At 39.7% G+C, this 24825-nt stretch overlaps 1 protein-coding gene and 1 pseudogene across 2 annotated transcripts in view; one reads left to right on the top strand and one right to left on the bottom strand.

Annotated features, from left to right (window-relative positions):
* Positions 1-24825, top strand: part of TMOD3 (tropomodulin 3) — an 81755-nt gene that overhangs the window by 18317 nt on the left and 38613 nt on the right. For both annotated transcript variants that reach the window (XR_004274869.1, XM_032297445.1), the window contains exons 2-3: positions 16047-16246; positions 21305-21461. Coding sequence is in view for 1 of the 2 variants with exons in the window: in XM_032297445.1 (XP_032153336.1) it covers positions 16121-16246; positions 21305-21461 (283 nt within the window). In the remaining variant the exon portion in view is untranslated. The remainder of the gene's footprint in view (positions 1-16046; positions 16247-21304; positions 21462-24825) is intronic.
* On the bottom strand, positions 13267-14528 carry LOC116564594 (annotated as a pseudogene).

Here is a 24825-nt window from a genome sequence, read left to right as displayed (position 1 = left end):
CAGCCTAGTTTATTTTAGGTTTTATATGTTCTTCAGTGCTTACTAACTTGGTAGATTAAGAAAATTCTTGTAAGAGGAAGGGTGAGTCATGGCGATACTTCCCTTTGAGGGAGAGAAAGAGAAAGAAAGCCTTGAGAATAATCTCACCATTATGCACTTGGAATGGATTCAGCATTTTGATTGACGGCTGAGCACTGATAAATCTTTCCCTGTAAGCCACTTCATATCATAATTGATTTTGTCCACAGTAGGAGTGGTATAAGTCTCTTTTCAGCAGAGATAAAGAATTCCGTAACCTTATTACTTTGAGAGACTTGTTTGTATGATGTCATCTCTTTTTAAAGATATTTTTAAAGATATTTTGAGTTTGCAACAACTGGGAAAAAAACATTTCCCAGTCTACCCAGTGTATTAAACAAACAAACCAAAAAATGAAAAACTGAAAAACGTCTGGTGCTGAGAAACTGGGTATGCTAAGGGTGTGGCTATTTTGGTATTCATCTTTGGTACGCATAGAGTGGGTTCCTCTTTGACCTTGCCCTGTGTCTCTCATGCTGTGGCTCCACTAAGAAGAAGAAAAAGAGGAGGTGGGTTAGGACTGGGAGCTGGTTTGCAACTATTAGTCAGAAAAGGAAATGGGGCACCTACAAGAGAGCCACAAAGTCTCTCAGCAGGGTCTTGTTGAAAGATTGTTTTTGAAGTGGTATGAATAACCTCTTAAGTATTTTCTTGTAATAATCACGGAAATTATCTGGCCGCTTTCTACTTTAAGGTAGTCCTCAGTGACCTGCTTCTAATTACATCTCTTCTTTATTTTAGCCCCAACAAGTTTTTCTGCCCTGTCTTCAGATTTCAGACTTTATTTTCTCTGAGATATGTAGATTTCATTTTTTTTAAATGTAAGATGGCATCAGTAGCAATGGCAGGAAACACAGGCCTACATTACATCCCGTACTTAAGTTGATTAGTTTCTATGGGACTTTTACACAGAATAATCAACCACTATTTTTCAAATTACGGTGTGCAAACCAGCTATCTCACTTACCTGGGCTAATGTCTGAGTCAAAATGCCACAAAAATCATTATTTAAAGTACTGTCTTTTAGGCTTCATTGTATAGAAGAGTCAGTGAACCAAACAGAAGGATAAATTTAGCACCCAGTGTATTTCCTTTAAAAATGCCTTATCAGCCAGGCATGGTGGCTCATGCTTAGAATCCCAACACTTTGAAGGTCTGAAGCAGGAGGATCACTTGAAGCCAAGAGACCAGCCTGGGCAAAGCAAGACCCCATCTCTACCCTCTTCCATTTTCTATCAAAGTAATCTACATTATGTACAACTAAAATAAAATGGGCATTTTTTAAAGGTAACTGTGTGTGTTACTACAGTGCTTTGAACGTGGTGGGCATGGCTATGGCTTGAATGTCTGTACTGTCCCAAAATTCATGTGCTGAAACCTAATCACCAATGTGACGGTATTAGGAGGTGGGGCCTTTGAGATGTGAGGAGGTCGTGAAGATGGAGTCCTCATGAGTAGTATTCGTGCCTTTATAAAAAGACCCCTGAGAGCCGCCTTGCATTTCCACCATTTCAGGACGTAGCTGTAAGGTTCCATCTGTGAATCAGAAAGTGGGCTCACACCTGACTCTGAATCTGCTGGCATCTTCTCAGACTTCTCAGCCTCTGGAAATTGTGAGAAATAAATTACTGTGGTTTACAGGCTACCCAGTTTATCGTATTTTATTATAGCAGCTGAAAGGGGCTAAGACAGACATTGAATATATTTTTTGTTTATAATTAGTGTTACTTAGAATTATAAAAAGGAAATGACCTTATGAGAGTCTTGAAACTCCCTTGCCTTTGAGGAATGTGCCACGTTGTTCCTGACAGATATTCATACTCAGCCTCACCAATCCCAGGATTACATAGATAACTTTCTTTACCTCAGCCTTTTTCATCAAAGAGAATGTTCCTCAAACCAGCAGAGATGAAACTCAACCTTAACATTAAATAAAAGAGTATTTTGATGTTTTGAATATTAAAATCTCCAGCCAGAAATAACTTATTGTAATGTTGTTTCCAGATTAATTCTGAACCATGTCCAAACACAAAAGAAAAGGGAATGTCAATTTGAATTTTTTTAACCAAAGTAAATTGAAGCAGATACTTAAGAAATTGTTGGATAGCAAACCGTATCTACTTCAAAAGATTACACAGATATTCATCCAAAGGGAATATTTTGATCCTAACTACTATTATCTAATATGTATCAACATCGAAATATTTTTATTTAAAAGTAAACATATATAATGAACAAGTTTTCTTCAGCATGAAAGGATAAGATTGCCAGTCAATATCTGCAGCAAAGACATAGCTGAATTTAATGCTTACTATAATAAGGGAGAGCAATGCTGGCTAGACACAGTTTCTCTAAGTAGAACAGAAAAATTTCTTATTTTGGGAAATTGTGGAATTCAGGGATTGGCAAACTTTCTGAGGCCGTAGTGGGTTAACATAATCTGTAGAAGTATGACTACGATTGGCTGGCACTCAGAGGAGTGTTTATTGGAGTATGTTCCTAATTAGCTGCTTTCAGAAGTTGGGAAGCTGTTGCAGTAGCTCAGTTAAGAAAAGATGATGGCTTGGACCAGAGTGGAAGGAAGCAGTAGAGATGGTAAAGACATGACATTTTAAAGGTAAAACCAGCAAGATTTGCTGGGCGGATCATGTGTGGAGTGTGAGAGAAATCAAAGTTAACTCCAAGACTTTTGGCCTGAGCAACTAAAGAATGGTGTTGCTGTTTATTACATGGGGAAAACATGGCAAGAGCACGTATGGGGGAGAAAATTAAGAGTCTGTTTTGTATGTTTATATTTGAGAAACCTGTTAGCCATCCAAATGGAGATTTTACATGGATAATTATTTACAAGTACGGAATTAAGGAGAGAGGTCTAGATTGGAGATACAAATGTAAAAGTTGTCAGCATAGGAAATCACAAAGGCAGTGAGTATAGAAAGAGAAGTTGTCCAAGGAACTAAGTACTGGGGGCACTCCAACATTTGAAGATGTGAAGATGAGGAGGAACCATCATAGGAGAATGTGATGGGGCAGTCAGGGAGGAAGGACTAAGAAAAAAATGATGTCCCTAAAGCCAAGTGAGGAAAATGTTTTATGGCCAGATACTGTGTCGAATAGGTCTCATGAGATGTGGACTAAAGTGGCTCCTGCCTGTAATCCCAGCACATTGGAAGGCCTTATCGAATGGATCACATGAGGTCAGGAGTTCAAGACCAGCCTGGCCAACATAGTGAAACCCTGTCTCTACTAAAAAAAAAAAAAAAAAATAGCTGGGCATGGTGGCTCACACCTGTAATCCCAGCTACTCAGGAGGCTGAAGAAGGAAAATCGCTTGAACTCAGGAGGCGGAGGTTGCAGTCAGCTGAGATTGTACCACTGCACGTCAGCCTGGGTGACAGAGTGAGACTCTGTCTCAAAAAAAAAAAAAGAGGACTAAAATTTGACAGTTGGATTAGGCACTGTGCTGGCAAGATTAGTTTGGGTGGAGTGAGTGGTGGGGATGAAAGCCAGATTTGAGAATATTTGAGACAATAGGAGGGAGAAAACTTGGGGTACCAAATATAGACAATTCTTTTCAGATTGGCTGTAAAGCAGAGCCAAGAAGTATGGTAGTGTCTGGAGAGGGATGTGAGGTGGAAGGAGAGTTTGTGTGTTTTTATTTGAGATACGTGTTACAGTCTGTGTGCTAATGGGCATGATCCAGTAGAAAAAGAGCACTATTACTAGTGGGCTCTTACGTAAAAGAGCAGGGTTGGGATCTGGTTCTAAGAGACAGGATTGGCCTTAGATATGAGACTGGACAGTTTATCCATAACAGCAAAAGGGAAGGTAGAGTGTAGGAGTACAGGTGTGGTAAGTTTGTAGATGTGATGAGAACTCAGGTGTCACTTTATGATTGCTTCTATATTCTCTGAAATATTAAGGTAAGGTCATCAGAGAGTGAGGGGTAGGCAATATTGAAGGTTTGAGAAAAAAGAAATAGAAAAAAGTCATCTAAGAGAGTAGGAGAGTGACTAGACTAGGGTTTGAAATATTAGGATATTAGAATTATTAGGCAGTATTCTTTGACATTAGTGATAAAATTTTAAATATAGCCAGTCAGTTCATGTGTTTTTTTCTCTGGCTCATCTGCCACCCTGGTGCTGGTGAGATATAGGAAGAGTTAGTTTTAACGAGATGTGGAGTTTTGCCAGAGGAGTTCCAGAGAGACAGGGTCAAAGATGTTGAGAGTTATGGAGGGGCACGCTTATTGGTGAGGATAAGGACTAGGGGGGTGATGACCATGGGATGTGGAGCTGAGGTAGGATGAGGAGTGGACTGTGAGAAGAAAGATGATCAAGGAACTCATCACTACGATTCCTGGGTGCCAGATTCATAACTCTTTAGCAGTTTGACCAGTAGGCATTGAAAGTATTGGGAAGAAAATAAGAAACAGCAGTTGTGTAAATTTCTTGTAAGGCATGACAAGTTGTTGGGTTGTTTCACTGTTTAGACTCAATCCTTTTCAAAAAAATGATATCAGAAATGGCATTAACAAAAAGACATCTTCTTTGCTTTAGACTGTGAATATGTTTAAGGATAGCCAGCAAATTTTTTATTTAGTAACTTTTGTTTGGTTGATTTTGTTTAGTTAATAGATTATCATTATTATGGGTTTGGTCATAAACTGTCATATTAGGACCGTTCACAGTGTGGATCTCAAAACAGACTACAATGAAAATATCAACCAAGAAACTTTTTTTTTTTTTTTTTTGAGACGGGAGTCTCACTGTGTTGCCAGGTTGGAGTGCAGTGGTGTGATCTTGGCTGACTGCAACCTCCACCTCCCGAGTTCAAGCAATTCTTCTGCCTCAGCCTCCCAAGTAGCTGGAACTATAGGTGAGCACCACCATGCCCAGCTAATTTTTCTATTTTTTAGTAGAGACAGGGTTTCACCATGTTGGCCAGCTGGTCTCAATCTCTTGACTTCGTGATCCGCCCTCCTGAGCCTCCCAAAGTGCTGGGATTACAGGCGTGAGCCACGGTGCCTGGCCCAAGAAGCTTTTATTAAAGCAGGCTTAGAAATACAGATGGTTCCCAATGATGACTCAGGATAAAAAAAAAAAAAGAAAAAGAAATATAGATGGCATAGGGCAATGTTCAGCTCCTCAGGAAAAAAATAGGTGTGGAATAAGAAATGTTATTAAATACTAACTGAAATTGACTTAGAAGTCATCCTTAACGCAGCTCTTGTTTTTATCCCGTACAGCCAACTGCCCTGTTCCCAAAACATACCATGTTTATCTACTTCTCTCCATCTCCATAGTCACAACTCAAGGCCAAGCCACCATCATTTCTCACTTAGGTTGCTGCACAGTCCTAGGCTGAGAGAGCTGCTGGAGACCTTAGGTCCTAGCTCAAAAGTCATCTTTCAGAACAGTCTTTCTGAACCACTTAAGAGTAGCCTTCCTGATCTTCCTACCTCTGCAGCATTGTTTTAAGTTTCCTTCCGTGTAGTACTTATTGCTGTCTCATATTACCTTCTTCCTTTATTCGTTGGTTTTTGTCCATATGCCACCTTTAAAATAGAGCAAGGAATTTGTCTGTCCTATATACTGCTTATGCCTGTTGTCCAGAACAAGTAATTCATTGTGTAGGAAATGTTCAAAAATATATGTCGAATACACACTAAGTATATTGAAAAACATATTCATCTGGGAATATTGAGATCAAAAAAAAATCTCTGATTTGGTGGGTCTTGGAGGTTCAGCACCCAGGGATCCTAGGAGAAACCGTGAGGAAAAGACAACATAACATAATCTTAAGCGTAGCACATCTGAAGAGAAGGCCTCTAGCACCTGAAGTGGAGTTACCTGAGGCCTGGTGTCTCCTGAAGATGAAACTCATTTGGTTACCTTTAAAAAAAATTAGATTTTCATGAGGACTTATATTTAATTTCAGGGATCTGATGATCAGATAGTTTTGTTTTTAACTGGGGGAGATTAGACAGCAGAGAACTTTGAATACTAAGCTAAAATGAGTTGATACTTAGGGAAGAAAAGGTGAAGAAGGGGCAGCAAAGGATCAACAGAAGTATCAAAACCTCATTTTCAACTCTCCTTTAGTTGTAATAAGGGGATTAAAGTTTGGGAGCAAGAGGACATTAGCTGGAGGAGAAAGAGGGAACTACCAAAGAAGGAAAAGCAGAGATTGATGTATGATCCAAGTATATCAAATTTGGCTTAGCTGTGTACTACCGGGTACTATACCTGGTGATGGAAACCCAGTGAGGAATGAGATCTAGAAGAGATTCTCTGTCTTTCAGGAGCTTTACAGTGTCTAGTGAGAGAGAGAGGTGAAAGACTAACTCCAATACAGTATAATTGTTGGTTTGAAGCAAGTTTGAGGGGTGTCTTTATGGAGAAGCTGGCCAGCCAGCTCCGGGATAGGACTTCAGGTGATGGCCTGCAGCTTTATCTTTACCGAGACACAATTTCAGTCTACCAGTAGTGTCTGATCTCTTAAAAACTGGCCCATAGCAACCATACCCATAAAAAAGACTTACACATGAGCCAAAATAGCAATTTATTAATATCTAGTTAGGAAAGCTACATGAATAGCTGATTTTTAAAATTTGTTTTGTTTTTGTTTTTTTGAGATGGGGTCTCACTCTGCCCAGGCCAGAGTGTAGTGGCGCAATCTCGGCTCACTGCAACCTCCGCCTCCCGGGTACAAGCGATTCTCCTGCCTCAGCCTCCTGAGTAGCTGGGATTACAGGTGCCCTCCACTATGCCCAGCTAATTTTTTGTATTTTTAATAGAGATGGGGTTTCACCATGTTGGCCAGGCTGGTCTTGAACTCCTGAACTTGGGATTCATGCACCTCAGCCTCCCAAAGTGCTGGGATTACAGATGTGAGCCACTGCACCCAGCCAAATAGCCAAAATTTTAATTAGAAAATATCTTGGTGAGCATTGGGAAGAATAAGAGGAAATAATTGGATGATGAAATATTCCCTTCTTTCTTTATTAGTTATTTATTTATTTTTTAAGACACGGTCTCGCTCTGTCACCCAGGCTGGAGTGCAGTGATGCGATCACGGCTGACTGCAGCCTGGACCCCTTGGGTTCAAGTGATCCTCCCACTTCAGCTGGGACTACAGACATGGGTCATCATGCCTGGCTAATTTTTTAGTTTTTGTAGAGATGGAGATCTCACTATGTTGCCCAGGCTGGTCTCAAACTCCTGGACTTAAGCGATCCTCCCTCCTATATTGCCCAAAGTGCTGGGATTTTAGGCATTAGCCACCACACTGAACTTTATTTAGTTATGGTATTGTCATTTTATAGTAATTTGTTCCATGTGATTTTCTGGGAAACACTCTTACTATTATATGTCAGTATTTTCAGTTACACCCTTAAGTTTTGAAGTTACCGATGCACAATAGGTTATAATGGATGTATATATAAAGACAATGGCAACATCAGTTTGGGCACAATGTCTCATGCCTATAGTCCTACCTACTCGGGAGGCTGAGGAGGAGGGATCACTTGAACCTAAGAGCTTGAGGCTGCGCTGCTGCAATCAGGCCTGACAGAACAAGGCCTTGTCTCTTAAAAAAAAAAAAAAAAAAAAAAAAGGCAACATCAATAAGGAAATCATTAATTTTGCCTGGGTGTGAGAATGGAGACCAGGGAAATTTTCAGGGAAGATACGACATTTTCAGCTAGGTCTTGAAGAATATGTGAGGTTCAGTTGAGGATAGAGGTAGATGGGAAGGAATGCATTTTATTCTAGAGATGGGGAACATAATAAGCAAAGGAATAGGGAGGCCTGAAGTTTGTGGCCTATTTGGAGTATAGGCTATGTGATGGAGAGCAGCAGGAGGTAATATAGGAATATAGGTCCTAGCTAGTCAGGACCAGGTTCTGAACTGTGTATCTCATGCTGAGGAGATTGGACTTTCTCTTATAGGTCAGGGATGGGCAAACCTTTTCTGTAAAGGGTCAAATAGTAAATATTTTAGTTTTGCAAGCCAGCTGGTCTCTGTTGCAGTTATTCAGCTCTGCCATTGTAGCACAGAAACAGCCATAGGCAATACAAAAATGAATGTGAATGTGTTCAAATAAAACATTTACAAAGACAGGCAGCAGGCTGAATTTGGCGCGCTGTAGTTTGCCTAACCCTGTTGTGGATAATATGAATTATGTAAGGCTTTTGGACCAGAGAACAACATGATCACATGTATATATTAAAGAAAGATAACCAGAATCTGAAAACTCAGCCTGCGCTATAGAAATGGTGGTGAAATGGAGGTTAACAACTCATATATTGATAGAGTATCTCTCTGAATCAGTGATTCCACATTTTAAAAAATACAGCCAGTGTTGACACCTTACTCCCTATAAAAATATAAAGCTTGAAGAAGATACATGGAGATTGGTTGAATAGTAGAGCATTGCTTCTCAAACTTACATATAGATCCCTTTTAAAGGGAAAAAGTTATCAGGCCTCTTGGTGTTAACCGACGATCTTTACAAAAACTAAATTGTTATTGGATGAGAATTTGGTACTATTTCATTGCAAGTTCTCTATGAGTTCATTGTGCCTTTCCTGTCACTTGCTGTGTGTAAACTTTAGACTCCTATTTTTCTGTGTTTGATTCACAGAAAAGCATTTGTCTATGTAGTGCCCTGTAACCTTTATTTTGTGCAAATGCATCAGTTAGGTATTAAGGCTTTCTCTGTATTTGTTCAAAACAATTAAAGCAGTTCTACTAGGTGCTGGTGCAGTGGTAAAAATAAATGTAAATATGGCAACTGAATTCCCACAACATTGCTTCTTTTTAAGCGATCCAAAGGATCTAGAATATTGCTGTTAATTTTTAGAAATTATTCTTATAGAAAGCTAAAATTTTAAACTCTTAGCAAAATGAGATTGCTGAGATTCCATTAAAAAATTAGCATGGTCCTGGAAGTCCAGTTTGAAAAATAGGGATTCTAGAAATAAGTGATAAACGAAAAGGAAGATGGTAAATGAAGACTTTGGGCCTGGAATATTCCAGGAGTTTCCTGATGTCCTTAAGTATAGCCTCCACTAGCTGAAGTCCAATGAAGCAGTGGGTGAGTGGAAAGAAAAGCAGCAGCACCCGTGGACTCTAGGGAATGTTTAAACAAGGTTCGTCAGCCTTTGAAGAATTTTGAGTAAGATAGAGTCTGCCACAACAGTATGAGACATAGTTTCAGAACTGATGGGGGAGGACCTCTAGAGCAGTAGATCTCAAAGTATAGTTCCTGACCAGCAGCATCAGTGCCACCTGGGAACTTATTAGAAATGCAGATTATCTGTCCACTCCAGATGTACCCAATCAAGAAACACTGGGGTGGGCCCAGGAATCTGTGTCTTAACAAGCCCACCTGGAGATTATAATGCACTCAAAAACAGGAGAAACACTGCTGTAAAAAGTGAGTTAAGAGGCAGAATTAAATAGTCTGAACATACCAGAATTCCAAATTAAAAATTCTTAAGCTTTGCCTAACTTACCTGGCAAAACTTGCTTATTTACAAAACGTTATGTTTTTCTGAAATGATCATGAGAGTGCTACACTTTGAAAACTGATTCCCATATTCTTGTGCAACGTAATTTATGTTTTTTACTTTTTAATGAAATACATTTTACATTAGTTTAGAGATTAAAAGTTTCTGTAGACAAAGTGCAGATTTAAAGTACTTTTCTAGCACATTGGTTTCACCTCTTCATTATTCAGAATTTGTTCCCCTTCTAGAAGACAAATAAATGTCAAAGGACAAGCAAGAGAGACTTGTCATCCTGGACTTGAAAGCAAAACACTCCTTCTAGAACTTCCCTTCCTAAGCAGTTTCTGAACTCCTCCTGGCACTTGGAACATTGTCAGTACACAGATGGTCTTCAATAAAGGATGAGAGTTGAGAGGAAAGGTAAAATCAAGTTAGAGAATCTGAGAATGGGAACATCTGGGGAAAGAACGCTAGTAGTGGCTGGGTGTGGTGGGTGGCTCACGCCTGTAATCCCAGCACTTTAGGAGGCCAAGGCAGGCAGACTACTTGAGCCTAGGAGTTCGAGACCAGCCTGGGCAACATGGTGAAACACCACCTCTACAAAAACTACAAAAATTAGTTGGGTATGGTAGCACATGCCTGCAGTCCCAGTTACCTGGTAGGCTGAGGTGGAAGGATAGTTTGCTCCTAGGAAACAGAGGCTGCAGTGAGCCATGATCGCACCATTGTACTCCAGCCTGGGTAACAGGATGAGACTTTGCCTTAAAAAAAAAAATTTTTTTTTTAAAGTGCTAAGTTTTGAGCATTGTTAGATAGGATGAACGGTTTTTTGCTTTTTATTGATACAGAATTGAAACTTTGAACTTTGGCGTATTACCCAGCAGTTCTTGCCTCACGGCAAAATTCTGTAATCTGAAGGAAATTTATTTTCCATTGCTTTGAAAAACCAGCTAAAGAAGTAAACTTTCTTAAAAATGAAATATACTTACATTCTCCCCTAGAATATACCATGATAAACTTGATAAAAGTTGGAAAAAAAATGGAAGAGATTTGTTACATATAACCAACAAAAAATATATTAAGAGCAATTATTTTTTTTTTAAAAAGAAGTCAGTATAAAAATGGGCAAAAGATTTTTCACGCAATAAGGAACACATTGGCCAATGAACATAAGAAGAGATGCTTAACCTCATCATAATTCAGCAAAATGCAAATTAAAACCACAGTGAAAGACGACCAGAATGGCCAAATATAAACTCTGATAATACCAACAATGAGCAAGGATGAGGAGCAGTATGAATTGTCATGTACGGAGTCTGCTGAGAACAATAATTCATCCAATCATTTTGAAAATAGTTCGGCATTACCTAATAAAGCTGAGTATAATAAGCATACCGTTTTCCCAGCAATTCCATTCCTAGATTTGAATGTCAGAGAAATTCTTACACATGTGTACCAGGAAATAGGTAGCAAGATTGTTTATAGCAGAGAAATAGAAGGGAGAGAGTACAAGTAACTTAAATATTCATTTATATGATAGAATATTATATGGAAATGAAAAGAAAGTAGTATAGCTGTAAGCATCAGCTCAATAAACAACGTCAAATGAAGAAAGCAAGTCACAAGGCTGCATACTCTGTGAGTTTGTTTACGTAACATGCAAGAAAAGGGGCAGATCCAAATCTGTTGAGAACATGTACAAATAAGGCAAAACTCTGAAGGAAAGCAAGAGAATGATTAATTCAAAATTTAATAGACTGGCTACTTTTGGAGGAGGAGATGCAACTAGAGAAGTGAACATGAGGTTATTAGTAATGTTTTCTTTTTTACGCTGGGCAAGTTGTTCATGGGTGTTCGTTTTATTCTTTAAGCAATACTTTAAACAAGCTTAATGTGCTAGATTTTACTTTGGGATTAGGAGAAGCAATATATTGGAGTAAGCTATTTAGTCTCTCCATGGAATGTAGAATGTCATGTTCCAAATTTGCAGAACCTGGGTGGCATATTGCCTGCCTTTGCCCCTGATAATCTCATTCCTATTGTATTGCCTATTAGAGTGCCCTGTTAGAATGACCATTGAATTTATGACCCATATACTGGGATGCTCTTGAAAGTAAAGTGAAGGATGCATAAAATAATTAAACTTGTATGTATTTGTATTTTAAAATATTCATGAGAAAATTGGCTTATATACTGTAAATTTCAAAAATGTATTAAAGCACATTAAAAACTTTCAAAATATGAATTATCCAAACATTTAAAAAAATAGCATGAACTGAATTATTCTTGGTACATATTCATATACTTTTATTGGTTCCTTACCCTTATCTGCCTGGAACACCATGTCATTGGTATTTTTATAAAAAGAAAAAACTTTTTATTAGTTTTATCTTTAATTTTTGTTCCTTAAAATTTTCACTTTCTTCAAAATTACATTTTATGGTTAATATATTTGAAGGTGCTGATATTTTCCATTAAATCTTCTCTGCAGACTGTATTATTTTTAATGGAGAAAATACACTATAAATACACTTGTAAGCTTGCTATTTATTTATTGAGACAGGATCTCGCCTTGTTGCCCAGGGTGGAGTGCAGTGATGCAACCATAGCTCACTGCAACCTCAAACTCTTGGGCTCAAGCAATCCTCCCACCTCACCTTCCCAAGTAGCTGGGACTACGGGTGTGTGACACCATGCCCAGCTAGTTTTTAAAAATTTATATAGAGATGAGGTCTCACTGTGTTCCCTAGGCTAGTTTCAAACTCCTGGGCTCAAGTGATCATCCTACCTCAGCCTCCCAACGTGTTAGGATTACAGATGTGAGCCAGTGTGCCTGGCCAAGCTTGCTATTTTAAAGTTGCAAGTACAAAGTGGAGGCTTAATAAACAGTAATGAAAATGATAATTTGCAATAAATAAATAAATAAATAAAAACAAAAGGTAGCCAGTAAACCAGAAGAGGTGCCAATAAAACAGGTGTAAACCAGACCTGTCTTGGGCACTTACACAAGTGCCTGCAATGTAATATCTGCATAAGCAAATTCTGTTTATTTGCTGCTTTTTTTTTTTTTTTTTTTTAAGATTCCAGGGTGCTTTTTTTTTTTTTTTTTTTTTGCTTTTTTTTTTTTTTTTTTTTTTTAAGATTCCAGGATGCTTTTTTTTTTTTTTTTGCCACGATATTCTATTTCCTCTATATTTTTCAGAACAAATGCGTACCATGTATCTTCTATAATGAGAGTAAACCAACAAAACTGTACTTTCTCCTTCACTTTAACTGGCTCCTAGCTCTAGATTAGAGATACTCATGCTTGACCTGGGATAATAATTAAAACCCAGTTGTGGCCGGGCGCGGTGGCTCAAGCCTGTAATCCCAGCACTTTGGGAGGCCAAGGCGGGTGGATCACGAGGTCAAGAGATCGAGACCATCCTGGTCAACATGGTGAAACCCTGTCTCTACTAAAAATACAAAAAATTAGCTGGGCATGGTGGCGTGTGCCTGTAATCCCAGCTACTCAGGAGGCTGAGGCAGGAGAATTACCTGAACCCAGGAGGCGGAGGTTGCGGTGAGCCGAGATTGCGCCATTGCACTCCAGCCCGGAAAAAAAAGGAAAAACCCCCCCTCAAAAAAAAAAAAAAAAAAAAAAAAAAAACCAGTTGTATGCTTTCCATGTATTCTAGAAAACATTAGGACCTACGGTAGATCTGGTCTCAACATCTCCACAGTAAATCAGTGGTTTTCTTTCCTGGAATTAGAGATTAGCACATCAAGCTAAGCATGGTGTCCTGTGCTTATAATCCCAGTTACTTGGGAGTCTGAGGCAGGAGGGTCACTTGAATCCAGGAGTTCAAGATCAGCCGGGGCAAGACTCTGTCTTGATAAAGTTTTGGGCACTCTGGATGAAAGCACAGTGCCCAAAGAAATAGTTGCCTTGCACTTTCTGAAGACAAGGTGTCTTCCATTTCCCATTTGGCTGCCATAATCCACATAGCTCACCTGTTGGAATGAATGACGAACATCGAGAACACCTTGCTAAGGAGGCCAAGGCCGGTGAATCACCTGAGGTCAGGAATTTGAGACCAGATTGATCAGCAAGGTGAAAGAAACCCTGTCTCTACTAAATACAAAAATTAGCTAAGTGTGGTGGCAGGCACCTGTAGTCCTACCGACTTGAGAGGCTGAGACAGAATTGCTTGAACCTGAGAGGCACAGGTTGCAAGTGAGCCTAGATCATGCCACTGCACTCCACTCTGAGTGACGGAACAAGACTACGTCTCAAAAAAAAAAAAAAAAAAAAAAGGCGGGGCACGGTGGCCCATGCCTCTAATCCCAGCACTTTGGGAGGCCAAGGCGGGCGGATCATGAGGTCAAGAGATTGAGACCATCCTAACCAATGTGGTGAAACCCTGTCTCTACTAAAAATACAAAAATTAGCTGGGCATTTTGGCACACACCTGTAGTCCCAACTACTTGGGAGGCTGAGGCAGGAGAATCATGTGAACCTGGGAGGCGGAGATTGCAGTGAGCCAAGATCACACCACTATACTTCAGCGTGGCCGTGGAGTGAGACTCTGTTTAAAACAAAACAAAAAACAAAAAATGACATAGGACAGCCAAAGTTGAACATCATCTTTCCCCTTTGCTGAGGCACATCAGAAAACACTTTGTACCCAGTGTACAATAGAATTCTCAGTCTCATCCTTGTTAAATGAATATCCACTTTGTGTTCTTCTTCTCTGGATCTGCTCCAAAAGATTAATTTCATGTTGAGCGTAATTGTTAAAGTCGTCCTTGAAAAGGGCTCTTCCCTAGATTCTGTACTCTAGATCTTCTTGATGATAGCTTAATCTCCGCATGGCTTAACAGTCCATTGTGCTCCAGCTGTTCCAGTTCGGGGAGCTGGAGCTCATCTTTGCATTCCTGAATTATCTCTGCCATGAGGTCCGAACTCTACAACCCCTTGGGGAGCTTCTCAATGGCAAACAGAGCTTCCCTCCCCTCACTACTTTGCTTGTTATTGGACCTAAGGTGGTTGCTAGTCAAGTTGCTGTCAGACTTCTGAAGTGAGCCCACCTTTCTAAACATAGTTTGAACAGTTCCTTTTATAGGAGATGGAAACATCAAAGGAGCCTCAAAATGTTATTGGTTTGCAGAAAAAACATACTAAAATATTAAGTTGGGAAAACTTGGGGTAAGAAGTATTAAAGGAAATAGACTGAAGTACCAAGTATTTTGCAGTGAAGAAAAACATAACCAAGTCACTAAGTGTAAAGTTGATTTTTTTCCATAGGTAGTAGGTACTTTTTTTTTTTTTTTTTTTTTGAGACAAGGTCTTGCTATGTCACCCAGGCTAGAGTGTGATGGCATGATCTTGGCTCATTGCAACCTCCACCTCCTGGACTGAAGCCATCCTCCCACCTCAGCCTCCTGAGTAGCTGGGACCACAGATGTACATCACCACACCTGGCTGATGTTTCATATTTTTCACCACGTTGCCTAGGCTGGTCTTGAACTCCCGAGCTGAAGTGATCCGCCTACCTCGGCCTCCCAAAGTGCTGGAATTACAGACATGAGCCACTGCTTCCAGCTCTGTACTAGGTATATTTTATGAGACAGACAGTCCATACATATATATGGGTGGAATATACAGAAATCCTTGGTTTCACCTTTCCTATAGAACAGTCCTGCAGGATCAGCAAATGATTAGCTTTTTGATATATGCCAACCTCTGTGTCTCTAGAGCTTCTATTAACCTGCTTGTTGATTAACCTCATATCTGTCCAGGAGAGATCACACAGTAAGGAAATGGTGAAGGTCCTTCCCACAGTCAGACCCTTCGACCAAACTTGTTAATCAGTGGATGATGTATCCTAGCATGATTTTGAGTATTTTACTGAAGCATCTTAAGAATGCTCTATTGTTTTCCTTTAAAAACCTCAGAAATATATTTTCAGATGCATCTTTTCAGAAAAAAGTTCTTCCTAGTGAAGAGACCACTCCTGCCATGTGGAATGTATATCCCCCCATATTAACATTGAGTCATGTTGTTCCCCTAAACAATATATAGTAAAACAAGTGTGCCTTGAACATATTGTGCTGAAGCAAAATACTCTGGTAAAATAATTTGAAAGCCATTGATGGAAAAACTTTTATTTTGGCACATGTTATAATTTCTTTTCCCCTAAAATTCAATTGCTAGAAATTTTAAATTCTATCAAGTGGCTGCCTTAATGAATTTGAATTTTGTTTTATCCTTTCCCTCTTTTTTCCTGGTTGTTTTTTTTTTTCTTCCTCAACCCGAGGCAAAAGGCATTGAATGCTTCGTAAACAAGAATAGTATGTGATATATGATCACAGAATATATGACACATGGAAATTACATTTCACTTAAGAATTAGATCTAAGTAGATAGAGATGACTTACTATTAAAAATGTTTTTATTTCCTCTCTCTATAGCTTTAAGAAAGAGTAGAGATCACTTCTGACTGTACTGAACAGCGAAAATTAAGTGACTTGATACATTGCATATCATGGCACTGCCATTCCTGAAGGACTTAGAAAAGTACAAGGACCTTGATGAAGACGAGCTCCTTGGGAATCTATCAGAAACAGAACTGAAACAACTGGAAACTGTATTGGATGATCTTGACCCAGAGGTAGGTGCTCGCTGATAAAGAGAAATGAAATAACTTTTCAAATTCTTCGAAACTCAGTAGCTGTGTTTGAGCTTTTTTATGACTTTTCTCTGGCACCTTCCACCCTCTCCTTTTTATCCAAATCAAGTTGCTTTTGCTCCGTCTCCATTTCCCCATTTCTGCTTCCATATGTTTACTGACATGACTGTTCTAAGCTACTCCAGTATCCTTATTTTCAAACATCTCCTGAAATTTTTTCTTCTCTAAGAAATTTATCTCCTCTGTGCAGGAAGGGATATTTTTAGTACAGTGCAGCAGATGATTACCTTTTTGATATACACCAACCTCTGTCTCTTCAGAGCTTCTATGCTGGGTGACTTCGGTGTAGAATGCTTCTAAAAGGTTCTCTATGGCCCTAAACCTAACTGTCACCTATCTGAAAGATGCTGACCAATTAAGTAAGTTTCCAGTCATTGGTAGAATAGATCTAAGTAACTTCTTGGCAATACGGCAGTCTACTGTGGAGCAGACCTGAATGTATGTATGTAAGCTTTAACTTGCAAAGTGTGTGTTGTTTGTCTTATAAATTACACAAGGCTAAGATAGACACTCATAACACTTGACTTGTTATTCCCTGATATGTTGGGGAATGGGCAGGGAGGGAAGAGCCTGAAGGTAATGGTTGTATGGTTGTTTGCTAGGCTTCTTTTCTTTTCTTTCTTTTCTTTTTTGTTGCCCAGGCTGGAGTGCAATCTCAGCTCACCGCAACCTCCACCTCCTGGGTTCAAGCAATTCTCCCGCCTCAGCCTCCTGAGTAGCTGGGATTACAGGCATGTACCACCACGCCCAGCTAATTTTGTATTTTTAGTAGAGACAGGGTTTCTCCCTGTTGGTCAGGCTGGTCTCAAACTCCCGACCTCAGGTGATCCGCCCACCTCACCCTCCCATAGTGCTGGGATTACAGGTGAGCCACCATGCCTAGCTAGGCTTCTTTTCTTTACCACATTTATTTATGCCAAGACATTGATTTTAAGTACTCTCTAAGGACTGAGATAGAGTTTGTTTTATAACATTGTTCTTGTTACTGGATGATGTGTCTATACCATAGATCAAATCCCTTAACCATAACTATTACAAGGAAAAGTTCCCAGTACATCTACGTGGAGGGGGATTACTCAGGATAACAGTGCTGTTTTTATCACATTACAGCAATATCTTCTGTAGGCAGTTCATCTATTAGACATATTTGAATCAATTTTAGAACTGGAAAAAGTGGTTGGGTGTGGTGGCTCATGCCTATAATCGCAGCACTTTGGGAGGCCAAGGTGGGTGGATTACTTGAGGCCAGGAATTCAAGACCAACCTGGTCAGCGTGGTAAAACCCCATCTCTACTAAAAATAGAAAAATTGGCTGGGCATGGTGATGCACGCATGTAGTTCTAGCTACTTGGGAGGCTGAGGCATGAGAATTGCTTGAACCAGAGAGGTGAGGGTTGCAGTGAACTAAAATTGTGCAGCGGCACTCCAGCTTGGGTGACATAGCCAGACTCTGTCTTAAAAAAAAAAAGAAGAAGAAGAACTGGAAAAGCATAAGACTTTATCTAGTCCAGGGTTTCTCAACCTTGACACTATTTACTTTTAAGGTCAGATAATTGTTTGTTGTGGGGGGGGGCCATCCTGTGCATTAGAGGGTTGTTTACCAGCATCGCTGGCCAGTAGCACACTCACCCTATTTTAAAATGTTCCTAGGATGTTGTTTTTATCAGGTTTGGTAGTGGATGACAGACACTGAAACTATTGCCTTGAAATAAGAGTTTATTACTTACAGTTCCAAGAGCAGGAGGCACACCATGCCACACATGGGCACACGGGGAAGCACGCAGGTCAGTCAGGAGGCAAAAGGGGCAGGGAACAAGCATGGCCCAGAGTCTTTATTGTGGTGTCGTAGGAATGAATGGGTGAGGCAGAATAGGCAAATTTGAACAAGGTTAGGACTAGATAGTTTGAATAATTTTAACAGGCTCAGGGCTGTGTGACTAGTCTCTAGTTGTCCATTATCTGGCTCTGGGTGATTTAGGGGTGGGGAAATACTGGCTTGGTAAGAGAGAATTAGATAAAAAAAGAGGTGGTTGGGGGAATTGGTTGATTTGCTGAAAGGTATGCTGGGGGCGGGGGCGGGAGGGTAGTGGGGAATAGTGCTCTCTCTAGCTAGCCCTAGAAGGAGTGGTCTCTCCAGGATTAGCAAGGCCCCTAGATGTCAAAGCATCATAAAACTCAGAAAATAAAACACATGACTTTTATTTCTTTTTAGAGGCCAGTTCTCACTCTTCCTCAGGCTGAAGTGCAGTGGTACAATCATAGCTCACTGCAGCCTCGAACTCCTGGGCTCAAGCGATCGCCCCACCTCAGCCTCCTATGTAGCTAGGACTATAGGGAAGCACCACTATACCCAGCTAATTTCTTTTTTATTTTTTTTTGTGGAGATTGGGTCTCATTATATTACCCAGGTAGAAAAACATGAAATACTCCTCCCCCTGAGTTGACAAGCAAAAATGTCTCCAGACATTTCCAGATGTCCTCTAGGGGACAAAAACACTCTTGATTGAGAAACATTGATCTAGTTCATGCCCTCTGTTTTACAGATGGAAAACAAATTAGGTAACTTGCCTCAGTTATTAAAATTAGGGAAAGAGCTGGGACTAGATCCCTCACTGCCTGATGGATACCTGACAGTCTAGCAGTCTTTCTGTTAAACCACAATGTCTCCTCCCAACTCATGCACTGTGGTATCAGTCTGAAATCTGAAGACTTATTTTTTTTTTTTTAATTTATTTATTTTACTTTAGGTGGCCTGCTTCTTGTGTGGGGAGGTTTGAGTTCTAATGTTTGAATGTATTTTGCAAACTCCACAACCCCAGTTACAACTCTACTAACCTCAAGAAATTTTATGTTTCTTTTTTATGATTCCATAAACAATTTTGTATTATAAAAACACACTTGGTACAGAGTTAGGAATGGACCTCCTGTGTGTTTCATTTTTATAGTTCAGCTTTCTGTGTAGTAGGTACCATTACATGAAGGGTAACACAGAGGTGAATTTTATGAAAATTATTATGCATCTCAACAAATGACCACAGTTGAAGTACTGTATTTCCTAGCTATAAATTGAGTATTTCTGTTAACATTATCCATATAAGATTACCCTTTATAATGAAAAATTGTCTTACACTACTTGTGAAATTCAGTGTCCCTGCCGTTATGGGGAGGTTTTGCAAGGGGGCTAGCCCTTTTGTGTGATTTCTCTGACTGCCTCCCATTTTATATAAAGATATACCCAGAAATATGAGACAAGGCAGTATCACCTCTTTGGCTTTTTACAAGCAAAAGGATGGTGCTCACTTAGTCTAGTCAGCCCTTGTGTTTACTGGGTGTAGTGAAAATTAAGGGACTACAGGAGACAACTTTAATCCATCACCTTCCACCACACCTCCCTCAACTCAAAGTCAGTTCATGCACTCAAAAAGGCTGTACCCTTGTGGAAACCCAGGAACATAGCTGTTTCTATGAGTATCCCAGGGGTACCTTGGGGCATGTGAAGCAATGATAGTGATTGTTGCAAGTACATCCTAGTGCTCACATTATACGTATGCATACACATAACATTTCGCATTGTGTTTAAACAGAAGTAAATTTTTTTTTTTTTTTTTTTTTTTTTTTTTTTTGAGACGGAGTTTCGCTCTTGTTACCCAGGCTGGAGTGCAATGGCGCGATCTCGGCTCACCGCAACCTCCGCCTCCTGGGTGCAGGCAATTCTCCTGCCCCAGCCTCCCGAGTAGCTGGGATTACAGGCACGCGCCACCATGCCCAGCTAATTTTTTGTATTTTTAGTAGAGACGGGGTTTCACCATGTTGACCAGGATGGTCTCGATCTCTTGACCTCGTGATCCACCCGCCTCGGCCTCCCAAAGTGCTGGGATTACAAGCGTGAGCCACCGCGCCCGGCCTCAAACAGAAGTAAATATTAATCTGATATTCTATGTGGCATATATGTTTTAATCATGAAAAATCTATACAATGAAATAGAAGGCATAAAGGAATATCATGTGTAGAGTCATTTTACACTCTTGTAATGGAATTATTCTCTGTACATATATATATACTGAGCAGTTATTAAGCATTAATAAAACTGTTAAAACTTTTAAGTTCAGAGATATATGTGCAGGTTTGTTAACATAGGTAAACTTGTATCATGGGGGTTTGTTGTACAGATTATTTCCTCACCCAGATATTAAGCTTAATACCTGTTAGTTATTTATCCTGATCCTCTCCCTCCTCCCAGCTTCCACCCTCTTCTGTACTCCAGTGTGTGTTCCCCTGTATGTGTCGGTGTGTTCTCATCATTTAGCTCCCACTTATGTAAGTGAGAAGATGCAATATGTGGTTAATAAAACTTGTTTATTACCATCCCAGGACACTTAAAAACTAAAGAGTGTTTCTTGCCAGTAGAATCCTCTCTCAAGAAAATGTTCTATTAGAAAATGTAGGCCAGGCATGGTGGCTCACGCCTGTAATTCCAGCACTTTGGGAGGCTGAGACAGCCAGATCATCTCAGGTGAGGAGTTCAAGACCAGCTTGGCCAACATGGTGAAACCCTGTCTCTACCAAAAATACAAAAATTAGCTGAGTGTGGTGACAGGCACCTGTAATCCCAGCTACTTGGGAAGCTGAGGCATGAGAATCACATGAACCCGGGAGGTGAAGGTTGCAGTGAGCTGAGATTGTGTCACTGTACTCCAGCTTTGGGGTTAGAGGGAGACACTGTCTCCAAAAAAAAGAAAAAGGAAAGAAAATGTACTAATGTATGTGCCTATTTTAATAATAATGTAAGTGAATTCTACCTAATAAAAAAAGTTTCATGTCTGGAGCACTTGTGCATTTCTGTCCTAAAATTCTGCAATGAAGTGTTTAGTGCCTATATCACAGTCCGATCTATAATTCTTTTTTATAAGGGTGATCTATGGTAGCATATAGCATTAGCATTCTTATTAGTCATACTGGCTGATTCATTCTCTCTGGCAGAATGCCCTTCTGCCTGCAGGGTTCCGGCAGAAGAACCAGACATCGAAGTCCGCCACAGGGCCATTTGATAGAGAGCACCTCCTTTCATATTTGGAGAAAGAAGCATTGGAGCATAAAGACAGGGAAGACTATGTGCCATACACTGGAGAAAAAAAAGGTAAGTCCAGAATTTTGAAGCCATTATGTGGTAACACTGATTTTTCTTTTTATAGATAGGTATGTGGAAAATCATATTTTTAGAGTTACATCATTGGTAGCCTTAAAGATATGATACTGTTGACTTAAACATTTATTAGTTGAGACACTTTATTTACATTTTTCATCAAGTTGGCAAACAAGTTTCTTTTTTGTTGTTGTTTTTTGGGTTTTTTTTTTTTTTTTTTTTTGGTGTTGACAGGCAGGGAGTAAGTTTATTCTTAATGACGTTAGTGAGGTTTTATTACACAATGATTTTGTATAACATTCTTTAATTCTCTACTATAACAGATCTAAAAGTGTACTGAGGGAAACTTTTAAATCCAGTAGTAGATTATAGACTACAAATGATAAGGCATCTATTCTAACTGCATTCTTTAAAGTGGAATGCCATAAAACAGTTCATGCCATAATTTCAAAGACTTGTTTTTTTTTTTGAGATGGAATTTCGCTGTTGTTACCCAGGCTGGAGTGCAGTTGCACAACCTTGGCTCATTGCAACCTCTGCCTCTCAGGTTCAAGTGAGTCTCCTGCCTCAGGCTCCCGAGTAACTGGAATTACAGCTGTCTACCACCACACCTGGCTAATTTTTTTGTATTTTTAGTAGAGATGGGGTTTCACCATGTTGACCAAGCTGGTCTCCAATTCCTGACCTCAGGTGATCCACCCACCTCGGCCTCCCAAAGTGCTAGGATTACAGGTGTGAGACGCCATGCCTGGCCCCAAAGACCCTTTTTAAAAGCTGTTCTATAGCCATCCTTATTTATTCATGGCTACGATCGCTAATGCTTCATAATCAATACTTTTGGAACATTTTTCTAGTCCACGTCTCCCCCCTTGCAGTGTTTGAACTTAGGTATCCTCAGTGGAGCCTGAGTACAGCTGTGTTTTTAAAAATTCTATATGTAATAATACTTAAACGAAACAGGATACGTTTCTTAGCTTTCTAAACAAGTCATAATACAGGTTGGCCTAAAAAGCCAAATTTTACATTCACTCTTATTTGGAATATTGCGCATAGAATACTGGGGAATGATGGCAGCAGTAGCAGAGCTGAAGATCAGCTCCTGCAGGCACCATATTTATGTCTGAATTCATACTAATCCAGGCAGGAAGAATGGGACTTGGGCTTTTTATTTGAGAAAGAGACCCTTCTCAATAATTTTGGCCAGAACTATGTCACATGGCTACCCCTTAGCTGCAAGGGAAGGAGGAAAGTTTATTTTAACCCTCCCGCCTCTATAGTAGGGGAAGACTAGTAAATGGCTATTGAGTAGATAAGCTGTAAGCTCTGCATCTGACTTTTCCAAAATTATCCATCACCCTAGCCCCTCTGCTCTTTCTTTAGCCATCTCCTCTCCTTCATCTCTTGTTAAGGATCACTGTCTTTGCTACTTGTATTAGTTAGGGTTCTCCAGAGTAACAGAACCAACAGGATGTGAGGGGAGAGAAAGAAGTTTATTTTAAGGAGGCTTTTTTTTTCTTGAGACGGAGGCTTACTCTGTCACCCAGGCTGGAGTCCAGTGGCATAAGGAGGCTTTATAAATTCAAAATCTAGCAGATTGGAGACCCAGGGAAGATTTGCTGTTCTTATCCAAAGGTAAGGTAGTCTAGTGGCAGAATTTCTTCTTACTTTGGGGAGATAAATTTTTGTTCTTTTAAGGCCTTCAGCTGATTAAATGAGGCCCAGCCACATTATGGTGGTTATTTGGCTTTACTTAGAGTCCACTGATTTAAATGTTAATCTCATCTTAAAAAAAAAAAAAAAAAAAACTTCATGAAAACATTTGGAACAATGTTTGACAACAAAATATCTGGGCACCATGGCCCAGCCAAATTGACACATAAAATTAACCATCACACTACTGTTAGAGGTGGGAGTGTCATGTCCCTCAGGTGTTTGGGGCCAGGAAAACAGTTCAAAACTAATGCAGAATTTTGAAGTATGGAGAATCACAAAGACAGGCAGAGGCATCTGTTTCTTTTTGTCACAGAAAAGACTACTGGTTATATTTTCTCTGTACAGCCATACATTTGTCGGTGTTTATAGCTTTAATCCTACTTAAGTAGGAGAACATAATTTTGTGAGAAAAAATATTGGTTGATTACCTTTTATTATTCTGCTTGTTTCAGGTGGACCCTGGGAGTATAATTCATAACAGGAATGGAGGTAGAAACAAAGGGAGAGATGTGAGAAAAAGAGATGTCAGAAAAAACTATGGAATTTGGGGACAAGAAGGAGAAAAAATAAGAGACCTGAAAGAAAGCTACATTCGTCCCAGCTAATCCAGGAGGCTTCCTAATATGCCCTTGTTTCATAATCTCCAGTTACCTAGGAAAATATCTTGGAGGATTAGAGGAAATAGGAAAGAAAGTAGAGAAGAATTTTGGAAAATAAGAAAATACAAGATAGAGGTGAGGAATATGGCTGACATTAGGAAAAAGTGCTATATCCTCAACTATGGCAGAATATCTTTATCCCCTTGTGTATCTTTTAAACTTTTATTTCTTACTTTAGGTTTTAGATGAGTAAGAATAAATGGAAGTAGTTGAACAAGTAATTTTACATTAACAATCAGTGGTTTCTCTTTATAGTACATTCAGTATTTTTACTGCCTCTTTTAGCTACGTATATCTATTAAATACTATTTATGGATAGTTTTGATGCAGTGATTAAGATGACAGCATTTTTAAAAAAATAATAAACTTTTTATTCCTTACAAAAAATGCACAGATTATCTGTGTATAGCTCAATGAATTATAAAATAAACACACCATGTAATTACCACTCAGGTAAAGATAACATCATTGGCCGGGTACAGTGGCTCACGCCTATAATCCCAGCACTTTGGGACGCCAATGTGGGTGGATCACCTGAGGTCAGGAGTTCGAGACCAGCCTGGCCAGCATGGTGAAACCCCATCTCTACTAAAAATACCTGGGTGTGGTGGTACACACCTGTAATCCCAGCTACTAAGGAGTTTGAGGCAGAAGAATCGCTTGAACCCAGGAGGCAGAGGTTGCAGTGAGCTGAGATCATGCTACTGCACTCCAGCCTGGGCAACAGAACTGAGACTCTGTCTCAAAAAAAAGGTAACATCAGCACCCACCAAAGTCCCCAACATGCTTCTTCCCACTTTTCCCTTTCTTCTTCCCAAAGGTAATCACCAACATAGTGTCGTATATGGTAGATTAGTTCTGCCTGTTTTGAACTTTATATCGATGGAAACATACAGTCCAGGCATCTGGCATGCCTATGACATAACAGTTTTTGTGAGAACCAAATTAGTTTTATTTTGTTCTGGTTTTTAGAGATGAGGACTCAT

Source organism: Sapajus apella, unplaced genomic scaffold (assembly GCF_009761245.1).
Source record: "Sapajus apella isolate SASKATOON/1434 unplaced genomic scaffold, GSC_monkey_1.0 scaffold37, whole genome shotgun sequence".
NCBI classification, from domain to species: Eukaryota; Metazoa; Chordata; class Mammalia; order Primates; family Cebidae; genus Sapajus; species Sapajus apella.
Note: the sequence above shows the minus strand (reverse complement) of the source record. Positions and strands in the feature narration are given on the sequence as shown.